The sequence below is a fragment of the Lepidochelys kempii genome, chromosome 15 (genome assembly GCF_965140265.1).
Source record: "Lepidochelys kempii isolate rLepKem1 chromosome 15, rLepKem1.hap2, whole genome shotgun sequence".
In the NCBI taxonomy this organism is placed as follows: domain Eukaryota; kingdom Metazoa; phylum Chordata; order Testudines; family Cheloniidae; genus Lepidochelys; species Lepidochelys kempii.
Window position 1 is genome coordinate 32,434,187 of NC_133270.1, and position 20,096 is coordinate 32,454,282.

Below are 20,096 nucleotides of genomic sequence, written 5' to 3' on the forward strand. Positions count from 1 at the left end.
CTCATCAGGGTTATTGTTCCTGACAGCTTGTAGTCCATCCTCATGTGGAATATTGGTGTAAAGAGCTTCTACATCCATGGTGGCCAGGAAGGTGTTTTCAGGAAGATCACCAATGCATTGTAGTTTCCTTAGGAAGTCGGTGGTGTCTCGAAGGTGGCTAGGAGTGCTGGTAGCGTAGGGTCTGAGGAGAGAGTTCCCGATAATCCTGCTGTAAGAGTGCCGATGCTTGAGATGATGGGGTGTCCAGGGTTTCCAGGTTTATGGATCTTGGATAGCAGATAGAATACCCCTGGTCGGGGCTCTGGGGGTGTGTCTGTGTAGATTTGTTCCCATGCTATCGCAGGGAGTTTATTGAGCAGATGGTGTAGTTTCTTTTGGTACTCTTCAGTGGGGTCAGAGGATAGTAGTCTGTAGAATATGGTGTTGGAGAGTTGCCTGGCAGCCTCCTGTTCGTAATCCGACCTGTTCATGATGACTACAGCACCTCCTTTGTCAGCCCCTTTGGTTATAACGTCAGAGTTGTTTCTGAGGCTGTGGATGGCGTTGTGTTCTGTATGGCTGAGGTTATGGGGCAAGTGATGCTGTTTGTTCACAATTTCAGCCTGTACACATCTGCGGAAGCACTCTATGTAGAAGGCCAGTCTGTCATTTCGACAGGAGGAGTCCACGCAGAATTCCTCTTCTTGTAGTGTTGGTAGGAGGGTTCCTGTGGGTCAGTGCGCTGTTCAGTGGTGTGTTGAAAATATTCCTTGAGTCGGAGATGACAGAGTAGGCTTCCAGATCACTGCAGAACTGTATCATGTTCGTGGGGGTGGTGGGGCAGAAAGAGTCCACTTTTGAGGTTCTCCACTTGCGAGGTAACGCCCTTCTTGTCATGTGTCAGTATAATAACGCCTGCATCTGTAATTTTCACTCCATGTATCTGATGAATTGGGTTTTAGCCCTCGAAAGCTTATGCCCAAATAAATCTGTTTGTCTTTAAGGTGCCACCGGACTCCTTGTTGTTTTTATTTTATCACTGAGATTCAGCATTCCCTTCACCACAGAATGTAGACTGAATTGCACAGGAGACACTTGCTGAGTTGCATACGTGGGTGTTTTGTTCGACTTGCTCCCTGGTGCTGTAATCCGCAAGCTATGCGTTGTGATGCCCTGGTAGCTGCACAATGACATTCAGAACCATGTGGGGGAGCAGCATTTCCAGTCCCGAGCACTGAAAATTATGAGTCACCCCCGCATTGTGACTTTTTAAAATAATACATTAGGGTTCTTTTTCTTTGCTTTCTGGTTTCTGAGCTGGTTGGTTACACGCTAGGCATATTTCCTAGCTTTTTCTCCACAACCACAAGGGCTAGAAACTTAAAGTAAAAGCTGAGATTCTCACACAATCACAGGACTATGGTAGTTGGGCCTTGGAGAAAAACACCAAGTATTGTGAAAGCTGGCAGCAACGAGGAAGGGAGATGACTCAAGGAAGGGGCTTTCTCTTGCTTACAAAACAGTTCACGGAATGATAAAGTTAACAACGATTTTATGGTGTACTGCTACTCTGCTCCTGGAGAAGGGCAGTGAGCCAGTTTTACAGGACCAGCCTTGAAGCTCTAGGTATGAAGCAGGACAGCATGCAATTTTTAATGATGTTTTTTCATTTATGGGTAGGACCCTACCAAATTCATGGTCCATTTTGGTCAATTTCACAGTCATAGGGTTTTAAAAATAGTAAATTTCATTATTTCAGCTATTTAAATCTGAAATTTCACGGTGTTGTAATTGTAGGGGTCCTGACCCAAAAAGGAGTTGTGTGGGAGGGAGGGGTTTCAAGGTTATTGTAGAGGGGGTTGGGGTAGCACTACCCTTACTTCTGTGCTGCTGCTGAAGGCAGCGCTGGGCAGCTGGAGAGCGGCGGCTGCTGGTCAGGAGCCCAGCTCTGAAGGCAGAACCGCCGCCAGAAGGGATGGCATGGTAGGGCTTTGCCACCCTTGCTTCTGCACTGCTGCCTGCAGAGCTGGGACCTCAGTCAGCAGCCGCCACTGTCTGGCTGACCAGCTCTGAGGACGGGAGCACAGAAGTAAGAGTGGCACGGTAGGGCTTTGCCACCCTTGCTTCTGCGCTGCTGCCTGCAGAGTTGGGACCTCAGTCAGCAGCCGCCACTGTCTGGCTGACCAACTCTGAGGACGGGAGCACAGAAGTAAGAGCGGCACGGTAGGGCGTTGCCACCCTTATTTCTGCACTGCTGCTGGTGGGGCGCCGCCTTCAGAGCTGGGCGCCCGGCCAACAGCCCCCACTCTCTGGCCACCCAGCCCTAAAGACAGTGCAGAAGTAAGGCTGGCAATACCGCGACCCTCCCTCAACTCCCTTTTGGGTCAGGACCCCCAGTTTGAGAAATGCTGGTCTCCCCCATGAAATCTGTACAAGCACACAAAAGATCAGACTTCATGGTCCGTGATGTGTTTTTCATGTCTGTGAATTTGGTAGCGCCCTGTTTATGGGATAATGGTTAGTGCCTGACTTCTCTGGATACTGCAGATCCTTTCACTTTGTTGGGCTGATTTGCATCCTGCAAAGATTAGTCCTTGTGTTTGATCCGCAGTCCGTGGCCGTGGCACTGGCAGAATGGTTCTGAGTTACTTAATCCTCTAAATTAGCTTTGCCAGCTAGCTCTGGTCTCACTTCTTGGTATTCTCAATGAACCAACCAACACTCACCCTGGTTTCTTTGCTGGCAGTGGGTGGCCTTAGGAACAATTAACACTAGCTTTTACTTGCTAGTCATTTGTCATTCAGTAACATTTCATTACTCTTAGTTGACAGCTGCTGGATTCCTGTCTCCTGTGCTGGGGGTGGGAAGGGGCAGCTTATGAATACAACCCCTGAAATTCTGTACTGCGTTAACCATGCAGTAGGTCTGTAAGAGAGCTTGTGGGGAGCAATGCATGAAACTGCTTTCAGTCACATTCCTGTTTTATTTATAAACACTTGGGCCCAACCTGGACTAATTAGTAAATAATTGGGTATAAAGAGAAAATTTCTAGTTTGCAAATGATTCCCTTGTGGTTAGAAAAGAATTCCCAAAAATTGTCAAATTCGAACTTGATTATCATCCAGAAAACAGCGCTGTGTGTGTGTGGGGTGTTTACTCTGAACTCACTTTGCATAGTATCAGCTGACAAATCCTTCCTATAAATTACCTGCAGCCTGGAATATGGACTAGGAAGTGCAGAGAGACTGATTCAGAGCCCGGAGTATTGCCTCTGCTCCACTTCGCTGGCCCTGGTTAAGGCAACACCTGGTGGGGCCTTTACCCTGGCAGTAACTTGGAACTAGGGCTGTCAAGCGATTAAAAAAAATCAGTCATGAGTAATCGCACTGTTAACATTAGAATACCATTTATTTTAAATATTTTTGAATGTTTACATTTTCAAATATATTGATTTCAGTTACAACACAGAATACGAAGTGTACAGTCCTCACTCTATATTTATTTTTGATTACAAATATTTGCAGTGTAAAAACAAAAAAATAGTATTTTTCAATTCACCTCATACAAGTACTGTAGTGCAATCTCTATCATGAAAGTTGAACTTTCAAATGTAGAATTATGTAAAAAAAAAACTGCATTCAAAAATAAAACAATGTAAAACTTTAGAGTCTACAAGTCCACTCAGTCCTACTTCTTGGTCAGCCAGTCACTCAAACAAACAAGGTTGGTTACAATTTGCTGGAGATAATGCTGCCTGCTTCTTGTTTACAATGTCACCTGAAAGTGAGAACAAGTGTTTGCATGGCACTGTTGTAACTGGTGTTAAAAGATATTTACGTGCCAGATGCACTAAAGATTCACATGTCCCTTCATGCTTCAACCACCATTCCAGAGGACATGCTTCCATGCTGATGACAGGTTTTGCTTGATAACAATCCAAAGCAGTGCAGGCTGACACATGTTCATTTTCATCATCTGAGTCAGATGCCACCAGCAGAAGGTTGATTTTCTTTTTTGGTGGTTTGGGTTTTGTAGTTTCCACATCTGAGTGTTGCTCTTTTAAGACTTCTAAAAGCATGCTCCACATCTCATCCCTCTCAGATTTTTGATGGCACTTCAGATTCTTAAACCTTGGGTCGAGTGCTGTACCTATTTTTAGAAATCTCACATTGGTACCTATTTTGCGTTTTGTCAAATCTGCAGTGAAAGTGTTCTTAAAATGAACATGTGCTGAGTCATCATCCAAGACTACTAGAACATGAAATATATGCAGAATGCAGGTAAAACAGAGCAGAAGACATACAATTCTCCCCCCAAGGAGGTCAGTCACAAATTTAATGGATGCAGTTTTGTTTTTTTTTAACAAGCATCATCTGCATGGAAGCATGTCCTCTGGCAAGATGGCCGAAGCATGAAGGGGCATACGAATGTTTAGCATATCTGGCACATAAATACCTTGCAATGCCGGCTACAAAAGTGTCATGCGAACCCCTGTTCTCACTTTCAGGTGACATTGTAAATAAGAAGCAAGCAGCAGTATCGCCTGTCAATGTAAACAAACTTGTTTGTCTTAGTGATTGGCAGAATAAGAAGTAGGACTGAGTGGACTCGTAGGCTCTAAAGTTGTACAGTTTTGTTTTTGAGAGCAGTTATGTAACTAAAAAATATGCATTTGTAAGTTACACTTTCACGATGAGATTGCACTTCAATACTTGTATGAGGTGAATTGAAAAATACTATTTCTTTTGTTTATCATTTTTACAGTGCATATTATTTATAATCATAGAATCATAGAATATCAGGGTTGGAAGGGACCCCAGAAGGTCATCTAGTCCAACCCCCTGCTCAAAGCAGGACCAATTCCCAGTTAAATCATCCCAGCCAGGGCTTTGTCAAGCCTGACCTTAAAAACCACTAAGGAAGGAGATTCTACCACCTCCCTAGGTAACGCATTCCAGTGATTCACCACCCTCTTAGTGAAAAAGTTTTTCCTAATATCCAGCCTAAACCTCCCCCACTGCAACTTGAGACCATTACTCCTCGTTCTGTCATCTGCTACCATTGAGAACAGTCTAGAGCCATCCTCTTTGGAACCCCCTTTCAGGTAGTTGAAAGCAGCTATCAAATCCCCCCTCATTCTTCTCTTCTGCAGGCTAAACAATCCCAGCTCCCTCAGCCTCTCCTCATAACTCATGTGTTCCAGTCCCCTAATCATTTTTGTTGCTCTTCGCTGGACTCTCTCCAATTTATCCACATCCTTCTTGAAGTGTGGGGCCCAAAACTGGACACAGTACTCCAGATGAGGCCTCACCAATGTCGAATAGAGGGGAACGATCACGTCCCTCGATCTGCTCGCTATGCCCCTACTTATACATCCCAAAATGCCATTGGCCTTCTTGGCAACAAGGGCACACTGCTGACTCAACAAGGGCACACTGCTGACTCAATAATAAAAAAATATAAAGTGAGCACTGTGCACTTTGTATTCTGTGTTGTAACTGAAATCAATATTGAAAATGTAGAAAAACATCCAAAATATTGAATAAATTTCAGTTGGTATTCAATTTTTATAAGTGCGAGATTCATTGCGATTAATTTTTTAATTGTGATTAATTTTTTTAGAGTTAATCGAATCAATTAACTGCGATTAATTGACAGCCTTACTTGGAATGTTAATTGCCCAAATCAGAATCCTTAGGCCCATTTCTCCTCATATAATCCTGCCAAGCTCCAATTTCTGCACTCACCCAGACACTAGAAAGTGCAGTAGCTTCCTTTAATGCTAACATCACCCATTAACCAGCCCTTTCAGATAGAAAAGAGTGTGTGGTAAAGGGTACCCGAAGGCCTCTTTCCTCTTGCACTGTCAGTCCCCTGTGGTAACCTAGAACCAGCTCCAGCAGCACTGAAGATGGTGCACTGACTGTAATTAGCAAACACATTTTTAAACACCACTGCCTTTGCCTACAAGGTGTGATGTGTATTAAAAACATGTTAATAAACAAGTGTGCTAAACATATCTCATTTTCCTGATCTAGAGAGGCCCATGGTAGAACAGGCTTTAAAGGAAACATATTAGCAGGAGATTTCAGATTTCAAAGCCACAAAGAAGATCCTCCCATCTGAGTGTCTTGGACATGGTTGGGGATATACATCCCACTGATTTTGTCTGGAAGGTAAGAGAATGATAAAGTGCCCAGCAAGGGCCGCACTAAGCTCTCAAGCTTTTAGTATTTTCCTTTATGTGGTTTTCAAAATATAGACTGACTGCCGTCCGCTGTTGCAACTCTCCCCGCATATGGACATTTGTCTTTTGTTTACCCAGCTAGCTACAGTCTATGCTTTCTCTGAAACCCTCATTCTCTTTGTTTATATCCAAATTATACCACACACAATAGTATTGTCTTGAGTGGCCGCATCCTGGAGGCTCCACAACTCAGATGCAGACTCAGTACCTTATCTGCTGTAGTTTCTTATAGAGCTGCTGACTTCCTAGGGATTTCAGTTTCTCAATGAAAATAACATTGGTTGGACTTGCCATTCTTGATTGTGAATCTAACATTTTTAAAGGTATTAGCACCTCAATGGCTCCTGGCTATTTGCAGCAGAATCTGTACCTTCCAAGAGATGGAAACACATTTCATCTGCAAACTGAGAAGTTAGTAGAAATATCCTACTGCAGATTTACAAAGTGATTACAAGCTTGTGCATATGGGTTATTAATGGTAAAACAAATGGAAAGTTTTTTCATTTTGTGAGCCTTGCAAAAAGATTTGCTTATAGGTATATTAGGCCAGATTTTCACCTACACTAAGAACTGCTGAGAGTGCCATCTAGGAGCAGATTATGGCTCCTTGATTCTGTGAACAGGTCTGTGTCAGCTTAGTGGCTGCTCTAATCTATGACAGTTACATCTATCCCCTAGGGGACCATAGCCCAGCTGAAAATTGGCCAAATGGAGTAGAACACTAGGGGGCAATGGCCAGGATGGTTCATCCAGGAGCCAGCGCTGCATCAGCTTAGAGCACTGGGGAATTCTCAACTGGCCAGATTCCAGGTCCTTTGTCCCACGTAAGCAGTGCAAAAGAATCAGGTCAGAGAAGAGGAGCCAAACACATTAGCCTTTGCGAACCCAGACACAAAGGGAGGATAAATTAAATTCTTCTTGCTTGCAATGAAGGAACAAGCATTTCCAAAATTAATAATGTTTCTCCCAACCGGGAGTTGCTACAGACTATCAGGTATCTCTGAAATTCAGGATTTTTCATACACAAAACTGTTAATCTAAAATTACTTTTATAACAACCTCAAAATTAGTGTTTGAAAATAGCTGAGCATTTAAAAGACAGGAAATTCACATTTAAAGTTCAGACACTACATTGGGCTCATAGCCTGGCTCACCATCCACTTAAAAGGTATATTATTCTTACACCTTTTGAACGTGATCATCAGCGTGGAATCTGGGGGCTTTACAAGACTGTAGAGAGATCAGTATTCCACTAAAAGGAAGAATTCTGCTTTCCTGCCTTCACTGATTCTGCTCCTGTGTGTATTCTTTCTTGATGATTGGCTTCCAAGACAAAGGATGGGTTTATTACCAATATAACATCAAAAATGGTCATATAATTGACTGTAAATAATGTAACATTTTCTAAATGTAGCCATTTTCCCTGTTATGTCAAAAGACTAATGTTGTATGTTTCAGCAAATAGGCTACACTGAGGGGTGTGGTTCAGATGCACAGAGTACATCAGGTGAATGTACTGTATGTCTCATTCTGAGAAAGGCTGCACTCGCTTTTGTCTAAATGCCAGTGTCCCTAATCATTGCTTTTGTCCCATGAAATGTAGTTGGACCAATTTAGATATTAAACTTTTAGCCAGATCCCTGATGTTTGTCCAGTGGTGCAATGAGATCTTGCAATGGTTGGCACTCTAAAAATACATCTCTGAATGGAATAGACACAGTATTCTTTATGCATCTGTGAGGACGTGCCACCATCTTAGGAACAAGAATGAGGCAAGCCAATAGGAAACAATGGGGCCGATCCCATTAACACCACTCTGCTCATCACCATGGAAATATGGTGCTTGGCTGACAGGGCAGGAGTGCAATCAGGAGCAGGGAGCTACAAAACTCCCATCCGAGGGCTGCAGTACTTGCCACTCCAAATATACGGAACTCGCTCCTGGGAAAGCTCCTTCCAACAGGTGAGGAGTTCAGTGATAACCAAGCAGCCTGTCCAAGCAATGCTACCATGGGTTAAGTTGCTAATTGGAGACCCTGGGGGTGAGGAACCCTGGTGTTTCAGATATTTGGGATAAGCCTCTTACAGTGTGTTATGCTTGTGCAACTAGAGATCACAGATAGCTGAGCAATAGGCCCCATAGATGTTCTGTTCTGTTTGTACAACTAGAGATTGCACAGATAGCTGCCTGATAAGCCCCACAGACACACCTTACATACAATAAAAAGGCAAATACTAGTTATTGCCTGCTGCCCATGTTGTCACAGCATCTAAGCAGTAACTGACCTTACATACATCACTGTGAAAGACTAGCTTAAACCAAACAAGCTTGTTTAACTCTGCCCTCTACCACAGCTCCAGCAGACAAAGATTCTGGGGGCTATATCACCCCTCCACTTCTCATTGCTGCTGGCAGAAACAAGGAAATTGAGCAAATGTTAGCTCTACTGTCCCATGCTGGTGGAAGAGTAGGCGTCTGTACCGTCACTTCTCTTTCTGATTGGAGTACTGTCTTCTACAACGGGAAGCAAAGGGAGCTCTCACTAACCCTCCCATTGCCACACTGGAAGACATTTGCAGTTACCATAGTGTTGGAACTGGCCGCTGATGTTCCGTAGCCACAGCATGTAAATTATTGCATGACAAATGTCTTATTTGGAGGCTGAGGATGAAGGTAGTTAGCAGTCGTCCATGGCCAGATGTCTGGAGTAGGGAAGTCAGAGGACTAAACAATCCATTAGAAATGTGATCCTAGGACACAACACTGAAGTACTGAGAGAACTCATGCTTTAATAGACACTGAAATCACAAAGAAAGAAGGCCAAATGCCCTAGCAATTTCAATAAAAATATGAAATTCTTTTTACATGGTAAATTTTGTAATATAAAATGTTTAATGCTGTCTGGAAACAGAGCTTTAATTTACAAAAAAGTCCATATAGGCCAAACATGGCTAATACTGCATACAAGGAGAGTGACTGCTAAAAAGCTGCTGCATGGGAGAAGGGTCTTAGCTGACTAATCCTCCTTGAGTTACCATCTTCAAAGTTCTTTTGCAAGATTTCTGCAACATAAGAGCCCAGTTCACAATACACACATACAGCCTTTCTGGACAACATGGCAGAATAGATGCATTACAATATTCCCATATTTACTGAAATCACTCAAATTCATTGTCACCCAGCCTCAAGTGATCAGTGCTTCTTAAATGGGCATGCAGATTTTCTGCAAGCTTGGTACCTACCCTACAACCTAAAACAGATGTTCAGTGAAAAAGTGGTACAAGCTAAAGGGAACTGTCGCTGAGGGGTAGGATCGTGGTTGGAGTGTCCCCTTCGCTACCTCTACCTCAACGGTTTTTCAATATGAACCTTTTTGTTTTCTTGTTTAAATAAGGGTCTGATAAAAAGGAGACTCCGCACCTGGCTCGTTCAGGCCACCTAATGAAATAAGGACAAAATTTGACTTTTGGCTCTTTCCATTTAGCTAAAGACAGTCAACAAAATATTCATAATTAGTATTTCACACAGTAAAACATACTGGGCAAAACTAAACAAAAATATATTCTATTGCCTTGGGGATATTTTTTGCATGTGGGAGATTTATCGTGAAAGTGGATAATACCTAGTTCTTATTGCTCTTATTAAGCAGTGTTATCACTTGTACCATGCACAAATACGACGACAAACGCATGTAACTTCCACAGAAGGGATTCTAATATCAAAAGGAGAACAATGGGTTCCTGAATTTTACCACATAAATGGCAAATCTGATCATTTCTCATCTATGGGGCGGGGAAGTGAGGTTTGAGGGTTTGTGAGGTGTCTCCAGCCCAGGAGCAGGCAGGAAGCGTGTGAAGTTCACAGCTCTCAGTAAAACCAGTAGAAGTGCCATGTGTCCATAGAAATGCAGTCCCCAAATCGTCCATATTTATACACCACCAGTTCCCCAAATACTGAACTCCCCTCTTCTCTGCACCCTAATCACTTTCCTCTTTAATACATTTTTACTGATCCACATTTTCTGAAAGTTCAGTTGCTAGTACGAAGCCCTCTGGAGGTGTGAAAATAGGCTGTACCAAAATAACAGCGTTTGAACTGTATCAGTTCTGTATGATTATAGCACCATGTACAGAACATATATGGGGGATTTCTGGCATATCATGCAGCACAGCAGGGAGTATGTGCTGTTATGTAAATGAAAAGCTGCCCACCTCCAATCTTGATGTTTCTAAGATGTTGTACCAAAATGGTAAAGTTGAGTAGAACTGGAGTGGAACCTATGGGGGTCTCTCAGTGGCCTGAACAAATGTAGCTAAATTAATTTACATCAACAACATCTTCGTCGTCATTTACAACATTTCTTAGCTGTTGTACTGACGTATTTCTTCCCCTTATTCTAATGCTTCTGGGCTAATTAAGAAAGGATAACCCCTTGGGCCAAACTGTCACATAGGAAGCTGAAGGCAGTGGTGTTGTAGCCATGTCGGTCCTAGGATATTAGAGAAACAAGGTGGGTGAGGTCATACTGTTTATTGGATCAACTTCGGTTGGTGTGAGAGAGAAGCTTTCAAGCTACACAGAGTTCTTCAGGTCTGGGAAAAGTACTAAGGCTATGTCTACACTGCACTTTAGTCTGTAAAATTTTGTAGCTCGGGTGGAGATAAAAACATACCCTGACCAATAGAAGTTTTACCAACGAAAAGCGCTGGTGTGCACAGCACTTTGTCTGTGGGACATGCTCTCTCGCCGACAATGCTACCGCCCCTCAATGGCAGGAGAGCTCTCTCCTGCCCACACAGAGTGGGTACACTGCGTGCCTTACAGCGGCAAGGCTTTAGCACCACAACTGTCTGACAGTGTTGACGTAGCCTAAGGGCTTGTCTTCCTGCCAGCGCAGCTGCACTGCTGTACATGAAGACAAGCCCAAAGAGTGTCACAGCAAGATGGAACAGACAGTTTCACATAAGTAGTTAGCACATATTATAAGGGACCATTCAAAGTTGAAGCGACCTGTTAATCACCCCTGTAGACATAGGACAAAAACACCCCTGTAGACATAGGACATACTCCTGAGCGACGTAAATTATTTCCAAGTAATTTGTAGTGTAGATGTAGCCTGGTTACAGACAGTTGTAATAAACCACAAATCTAGTGTCTATTTAAGGCCAGTATTTTCAGTGTCTAGGAAGGTCATGAATTTAAGTTCACAGGCGTGTCTTTTTGAATTACCTCATCTAGTGTACTAAATGCCTTAATAACAATTACAACAACTACGTGGGTGAAACCAGACAATCACTATGCTCCTCAATGAACTCACACAGGAAGACGATAAAGGACAAAAAAACCCTGTCTCCTGTGGATGAACACTTTTCAAAGGGATCGCAGTATATCTGACCTATCAGTCCTCATCTTCAAAGGAAACCTGCACAACACTTTCAAAAGACAAGCCTGGAAGCTTAAATTCATAACTTTGCTAGACACTAAAAATCCTGGACTGATCAGAGACACTGGATTCATGGCTTATTACAACCGTCTTTATAACCCACTAACCCCCCTTTTTGTGCTACGACAGCAGGGTTGTTAATGGGCCACTTCACCATGAACAGTCCCTTAAAATATGTGAAAAGAAAAGGAGTACTTGTGGCACCTTAGAGACTAACCAATTTATTTGAGCATGAGCTTTCGTGAGCTACAGCTCACTTCATCAGATGTTTACCGTGGAAACTGCAGCAGACTTTATATACACACAGAAATCATGAAACAATACCTCCTCCCACCCCACTGTCCTGCTGGTAATAGCTTATCTAAAGTGATCAACAGGTGGGCCATTTCCAGCACAAATCCAGGTTTTCTCACCCTCCACCCCCCCACACAAATTCACTCTCCTGCTGGTGCTAGCCCATCCAAAGTGACAACTCTTTACATAATCAAGTCGGGCTATTTCCTGCATAGATCAAGGTTTTCTCACATCCCCCCCACCCCCATACACACACAAACTCACTCTCCTGCTGGTAATAGCTCATCTAAACTGACCATTCTCCAGGTTTAAATCCAAGTTAAACCAGAACATCTGGGGGGGGGGGTAGGAAAAAACAAGAGGAAACAGGCTACCTTGCATAATGACTTAGCCACTCCCAGTCTCTATTTAAGCCTAAATTAATAGTATCCAATTTGCAAATGAATTCCAATTCAGCAGTTTCTCGCTGGAGTCTGGATTTGAAGTTTTTTTGTTTTAAGATAGCGACCTTCATGTCTGTGATTGCGTCACGCAATCACAGACATGAAGGTCGCTATCTTAAAACAAAAAAACTTCAAATCCAGACTCCAGCGAGAAACTGCTGAATTGGAATTCATTTGCAAATTGGATACTATTAATTTAGGCTTAAATAGAGACTGGGAGTGGCTAAGTCATTATGCAAGGTAGCCTGTTTCCTCTTGTTTTTTCCTACCCCCCCCCCCAGATGTTCTGGTTTAACTTGGATTTAAACCTGGAGAATGGTCAGTTTAGATGAGCTATTACCAGCAGGAGAGTGAGTTTGTGTGTGTATGGGGGTGGGGGGGATGTGAGAAAACCTTGATCTATGCAGGAAATAGCCCGACTTGATTATGTAAAGAGTTGTCACTTTGGATGGGCTAGCACCAGCAGGAGAGTGAATTTGTGTGGGGGGGTGGAGGGTGAGAAAACCTGGATTTGTGCTGGAAATGGCCCACCTGTTGATCACTTTAGATAAGCTATTACCAGCAGGACAGTGGGGTGGGAGGAGGTATTGTTTCATGATTTCTGTGTGTATATAAAGTCTGCTGCAGTTTCCACGGTAAACATCTGATGAAGTGAGCTGTAGCTCACGAAAGCTCATGCTCAAATAAATTGGTTAGTCTCTAAGGTGCCACAAGTACTCCTTTTCTTTTTGCGAATACAGACTAACACGGCTGTTCCTCTGAAACCTGTCATTAAAATATGTGCTAATTGCTTGTACTAAACTATCTAGTCTATCTTGTATTTAGCTGTCATACTTTTAGGTCTGCACTTAAAATACTGCAACTGTGCTGCTGTAGTGCTTAAGTGAAGATACTCCTGTGCTGACAGGAGAAGTGTCTGCAGAGCTAATCCACCTCCCTGAGAGATGGTAGTTCTGTCAATGGGAGAAGCTGTCCCGTCGACACAGTACTGTCTACAAGGGGGCGAGAGGTTAGGTTGGTATAACTATGTCTCTCAGGGGTGTGGATATTTCACACCCAAGTGATGTAGTTATACCAATATAAGTCCGTAGTATAGACCTGGCTTTCATACCTTTCCCAGACTTGAGGAAGAGCTCTGTGGAGCTCAAAGCTTCTCTCTCTCACCAACAGAAGTTGGGCCAATAAAATATGTTACTTCACCCACATAGGAAGCTGTAATGCAAGAGCCAAATAATTTTCATCTAGTAAGACATGTACTAGATTTAGCTTACTGTTTTGCCACATTTACTAATATGTGTAAGTGGAGCATTAAGCTCTTCCTGGTCTTTTGCACTGAAAGTTTCATGATCATCCCTCTCTCTGTTAACTGTCTACATGCACATGCCCTGACATCTGGTATCTGTAGTGCTTGCATTTAGTTTCTTGCAGTTGTGATACGGCAAACATTTCTCTCCAAACCATAGGGTTTTTAAATGATAATCAGGGCCAGTATTTTATATTATAGCCATGAGAATTTAATGCTTTGTACTGCTGTAGCACCTTTCATCCAGGATTTCAAAGAGCGTCACAAACGTTAAGACCTAGAGCTTCAAAAAGGGTCTGGGTGACACAATTTTATGCATCTACAGCCATGCCCAGCTAGAAGCCGAGCCAGTTGATTGCACCCACAATTCATGTAGATAGGCCTCTACTACAGAGCACAATACCAGGAGCTGAGTTGAAGTCTAACTAAAAATCGAGGCCTAATTAATTAAGCCTCACAACACCCCTGTGAGGTAGGTAGGTAAGTATTACTACCCCCATTTGACAGATGGGGGCGCTCAGGCACAGAGGGGTGAAGTGACTAGTCCAAAGTCTCACAGTGAATTGGGGAAGAGTCTAGAGCAGAAGCCAGGTGCCTTCACTTTGTTCCTTGCTCAAAAACTCACAGCACATTGCCTGTATAATACTTTGCTTTGAGCTAGATGTGCAGTGTGGCTGAGTTTATGTTGTTGTGTATGTCCTGACTTCAGTGCACGTAAATTCTGTCTTTGTTACATTAACTCTGTGGTTTGTATTTAATGGCCTTCTTTAAAAACAACGAGTGTCCCCAGCCTGATTCCCAACTGCCTTAGCTCTGCCTCACTCTGTGTTGGCTGTTGCCCAGCCTGTCCTCCCCTCCTAGCTGCAGGAGTGCTCCTGGCTTTCCCACTTGGCCCAGGGAGAAGGGGTTAACAGGCCCAGATGCATAGATTTTAACGTGCAGTCTGTTTGCACAATGACACAGACCTATTTAATTTGCATATATTGGCCCTGAAAGCAAGATAACAGGGAAAGAGATTGGGAAGATGCTTGGGAAGATCTAGCAGTAATGGAGAGAGCTCCCTGAACATGTGATCACTAGATCACATGTCAGTGTCTGATTTCTGCATGCTGAGGACCTGCACACTGTGTAACCCTCTCTCACATTCACTGTACATCTCCCTCTCGTTTTCAGAATTAAACAGAAAAGTTTAATGCTGACCAGCTACCTGCCGATATGAAAAACCTACCCTTGTAAATTATGTGCAACAAAGGTATCACTTTGTAAAACCAGAACTTGTATCTGTCACTCTCCCACTACTCAGATATGGGATTTTGTTCATTACTTACCAAAATGTTCTTTTGGGGTCAGATCACTCAATGGAAATTTCAGCCTAAAAGGTATTTCTTCAGAAAAAGTTAACTGAAAGAGGAATTAAGAATGGAACATCCATTTCTACCTTATCGGCATGTCACCAGCACAGCACCAGAATGATGTGTTGTAATCACCAATACAATGTTGCCAAGGAGTTGTACATTGCTAGCATTTTCTCACATATGCTTGCATTTGGCTAACAGCAATTTCACCAAGTTACATTATCATCTACTCCCCCGCGCAGCCCCTGGAAGCATAAAAGCAATGGCTTGTACTTCTTTTCTGGACAGAATGTTGTGTGCATTATCGTTGTGGCATAAAATGGAAGATTTGCCTCGTCTCGCCTCCTTCCCCAATCCCTGGATATGTATAAATTCTGTATAAAAATCCAACTGTAAACATCCTTTCAGGATAAGAAATACATGTAGGTGGTTTAAAGGCTAACATTTTGCACAGAATTAGCTGTGAACGCTACACAAAACGGTCATCAGGTGCGTCTGGCCAAAGTACTGACAAGAGGAACTGAAACCTATTTGCATAAGGCCCTTGTCATATACTGTAATGCACTGTGCCAGGCTAATTTGTCTCATTACTCAGCACTCCTAATCGTGGATGTGACCAGGCTTCTCGGGTAATATTCTGTGGTTTTGTATTGATCAAGGCAAGTGGGTAGAAGCAAATACTGAGAACCTTTACGTGATTGCAAGTTGAATCAACTGGTACAAAAGACATTTCAACATTTGGAGGAAGGGAAAAATCTCCCTGGTGACAAAAATTTATAACCATTTCCAGATGGCAGCCTCAAGGGGCGTACCGTTCCTGGAATGCTATTGGAAGGTGGAGAATGGGATGAAGTCACTGTATTGGTAGTTTCAGGGCGCCTGTGTCCATTTGGAGGATTCTTTTGTGGAGAAGCAAGGTGTTGCTGAATAGATAACTCCTTAAGTTCCAGCTTGTCTGCACTTTCGGCTTTGCTGTGCCGTGGAGATAAGTTCAGCAAGCTGAGAACATCTCTCTTAGCAGTCATTGTTCCAGGAGCTCCTCGGAAAATTTTCATGGGGCCTGTGGAATGTTGGGGAGTACTCTGCCAAAACATTTTCAGGTTGTGGATGGCCTGCACCTTTTCATCGATGGCAGCCATTTTTAATTTGTCTATATCTGGGGCATCAGCGGGGCTGGAGCGAGCAGAACCAGCTGAGGAGTAAGAGAGAGCAGGAGAGGGGGTGCTGCCCACGGGAGACTGATGTCCTGAGCTTGGGGAGATATTTCTGGGAGATTTAGAAATATGAGCGCTATAAGGAGAGCTAGGATACTTGAGTTTAAAGTGAGACTGTTCAGTTAACGAGCCATGAGAGTCAGAACTTGGAGAAGGCTGCCCACTGTATGGGCCTGTGCCGTCTTTGTTGGACATCTCCGATGTTGTGGGGCTGTTATATCCGGAACTCACCTTCTGAAGGGATGAGCTCCTTGTTGGAGGCTTTGGTTTAATTGTAACTGGCGAAGGATGACTCCTCTGACTGGAGCTCAGTGGCCTACTGAACGCACTGGTCTCTGAGGCTCTGAATACAGAAGCACCAGCTGCTGCTCCATCTTCCGAGTTCTTCTTGCTCATCTGACTGCCGCTTCTTTGAAGACGTTCAACAGCAATAAGGTGACTTTGAGTCTCCTCCAGAATTTTCTGGGCCAACTCTTGTGGATCGAGCTTTGGGTTGTTCTCCTCTTGGGATTTGACAGTGCTGTCAGTTTCAGTGCTAGATTGGTCAGATTCTCCAGTATCAGAACTAGCAAGTTTTCCAACTTTTTGGAAAGGTGAGTTTGGACTGGGAATAAGAGTCATTTTAACAGGGGAATTTGGGGTACTTATGCTCCCTTTGGAACTGACAGAAACTTTAATCCCGCTAGACTGACCAGCTTTGGATTGTTTGTGATCAGGGGAAAATCTTGATTTTATATTTTCTTGATAAGTTGCCATAGGCTCATTGCTGATTATAGAAAATCCTTCATACTCCTCATTGTCTTTGCTGGCTGCAGCATTGGTCTGTGGAGACAGCTGGCTCCGTGGCACAGAGATTCTTTGCGGACAGACATTCTTAGGCCTTTCATAGTCCTGTCGCCCTCTGTGCCCTGCACTTTCTGATGTGCTCTCTGGCTTGGAAACAAAACTCATTGAAGAAGCGATAGAGCTCAGGCTGTACACAGAAATGGCGTCTGATGCAATACTGTCTGGACAAGTAGGAGAGAATGGAGGGTTCTGATATCCCAAAGGCATTGGGTTGGAAATGGACTGAGCAGAAGCCAGTGATTCCAGTGATGAGGAACTGTCCAGGCTAAGACGTTTGGGCAACTCTGTAGAATCTAAGTAAATGAAAACAACAGCACTTATTACAATGAAAGCAAATGGCACAGTATATGCCCCCAATCTCACTGCTACGATCTAGTCTCATTTGTTTAACAACTCCAGTGCTGCTTCCACTCCACAACTGCGAATTATGTGAGAAACATAATGTGTCATCCCAGAAAAGGAGCATGCAGAAACTCAGTGCTTCTACCAGAAAAGAAGTTGGTTGAGTTGATATTTTAGCCCTCCAAATCACCTCTTCATATAAGACTCCAACTGCCAACCGACCTGAGTTCTATTCCTAACTCTGGCATCGACTGGTTGTGTGACCAAGGGCAAGACAAAAGCTCCATGCCTTGATGTCCCTGTCTGTGAAATGAGGCTAGTGTTTCCCCTTTCTTGCAGGAGTGCTGTGAGGTCTAATCCATTAACATTTGAAAAGCATTTTGAGATGCTTGGAAGGAAAGTGCTGACTAATAGAATCATAGGTTTAGAAGAGTATTTCCGCATTGCTGAGCATTCTACAGCTGTGGTCATAGGGCCATGGCTATGGCAGGCTCATTTAGGACAAATACCTAAACATGCTGCTGGTGCAGTCACCTGACTCTAGCTGCCCCAGTCCTATATGGTACCATAAGGGAATGAGAACAAATCGAGCTTGCAGCCATCGTAGGCACACAAGGCAATAGTGTGAGAGCGACAGGACACGGGACTGTTAAGAAACATCAAACCTTGCACTGATGGGACACCAAGTCAAAGCCAGCTCAGGTCAGGAATGAGCTGGTATTTGGTGGAGCTTGATCCCAGTCTACGAGCATCCACAGCACAAAAAGATACTACTACAGTTTGCACCCCTGTTGGCAGACTCAGCTGAGTGAAAGGCCAGTTGATGGAACCTAAACTCCCCTCTCATCAATCTGATCTCTCCAGAGTGTAGCTGAGGCATGCTGACAGGTGGAAGTCCATACTGCCCCTATGGTCTCTGTTTTATATAAATAGAGGATTTCAGTGCTGTCCCAGCACTAATTCATACTACAGAGTAATAGAAACTGGGTGATGCCCCTGAACTGTTTAAGGGACACGATCCATATTCGCTTACTGACAGCCGCTCTCTGTTTGTAGAGAACTGAATGCCATTCTGTTTTACTCTAAAAGAGATTTAGCTCCAGGGGAACTAGTGACTATACGAATCATAGAAGTTAGAGATGGAAGTGACCAACCTATTTCCCAAATTTTCCTTGGAGAGACAGAAATCTCTCCAGATTTCCTTTTGCTCATCCACACCCCCTATCCTCTGCCCAATCCTTGTCCATTAAGTGTCCCCTTCCCCCATGTTGTGCCTAGTTCAGTGCACCCCCGTGGGCCTAAGACACCCCACCCATAGCATTTGCCAAATAAACTTCCTCTCCTCCTTATATCTCCACTTCTCAATGTTTGCAGAGAGTCCTATAGTCAGAGCAGTGGTGGAGAGCTAGCTGCCCCAGCTTCAGGCCTGTCTAAACACACAGGGAGCTCTCTGGCAGACAACGCACAGGCTTGGGAAGTGCCACACACCCTTGTTCACTAGATAAGCAACTGTGTGTGACACTTTTCTTTGTGCAAAAGATGGTAATACTCCACCTCAGTAGATACCATCATCCTCCAGCCATCAGATGGAACAAGATCAAATAATGTCACTTCAGGTAGCCTTACCAAAAAGTGCCAGCAGGGACTGGAGAGCAAAGTGCATGGTCCTCCTATTAGCTTGTTTCCCAGTTTTCAGTATCACTTCCTCTTGCCCAACTTCACAAAGGTCAAAACCTGTAGGAGAACATAGAGCAGAAAACCATTTCTCACCCAAAGATTCTATACCTTGAACTGGTCCCAGTAAGTTACTGATGCTGCATAATGACAGGTTTCAGAGTAGCAGCCGTGTTAGTCTGTATTCGCAAAAAGAAAAGGAGTACTTGTGGCACCTTAGAGACTAACCAATTTATTTGAGCATAAGCTTTCGTGAGCTACAGCTCACTTCATCAGATGCTGCATATAATCCCCATAGAGCAAACAGACACGAGGACCTTGCAGTGGCCTTGCTCAGGGCTGTCTCCTCTGTGCCAATGTGCTGCCTGGTTAGTATTTAATATGTCTATTCCAGTAAGTGCCCACGTGTCCCATAATGATAGGGGCCTTATTGTGCTGGGCGCTGTACAAACACATAGGAAGACACAGTCCTTGCCCTGAGGAGCTTACCTGGGTCGGATGGAGGAAAGAAAAATAACCAAATATGTTCTATTTTATAGATATACACACTAGCAAATGTTTTCCTAATATTTATAAATAGAGTCAGTGCTAATTATGCCCCATGTGCCCCCTCCAGCTGTCATTGACTGGTTGATTTCTTAAGGGGATCGTAGCAGCGGTGGGTCTAGGGAGAGGGCAATGGCCTTGGAGTTCAGTGCAGCGAGGGTTCGGGGCAGTCTGGAGAAGGCATGAGATGCTGACGCATGGAAGGATGAGGGTGGAGGGCAGATAGGAAGGCAATGACTTATCTTTGTCTTCTTTCCACTCCATTTCCTTCTAAGCGGTTGTACCCTCTCATTCATTACCTACTTACATACCCTTGCCAGGAAATGGGGCCAAGGCAAAACTGGGCTGCTCTCAAATCAAATGGAAGTTGCCACTTGAAGTCAATATTATCTAGGTCCTGCTGACTGAG

At 43.8% G+C, this 20,096-nt stretch overlaps 1 protein-coding gene across 2 annotated transcripts in view; it reads right to left on the reverse strand.

Annotated features, from left to right (window-relative positions):
- Nucleotides 1-12,960: 12,960 nt before the first annotated feature.
- TTC28 (tetratricopeptide repeat domain 28) overlaps nt 12,961-20,096 on the reverse strand; it is a 510,505-nt gene continuing 503,369 nt past the window's right edge. For both annotated transcript variants that reach the window (XM_073313673.1, XM_073313672.1), the window contains 2 exons: nt 19,094-19,201; nt 12,961-17,418 (listed from right to left, as the gene is read on the reverse strand). In XM_073313673.1, coding sequence (XP_073169774.1) covers nt 15,797-17,418; nt 19,094-19,201 — 1,730 coding nt within the window. In that variant the 3' untranslated portion in view covers nt 12,961-15,796. The remainder of the gene's footprint in view (nt 17,419-19,093; nt 19,202-20,096) is intronic.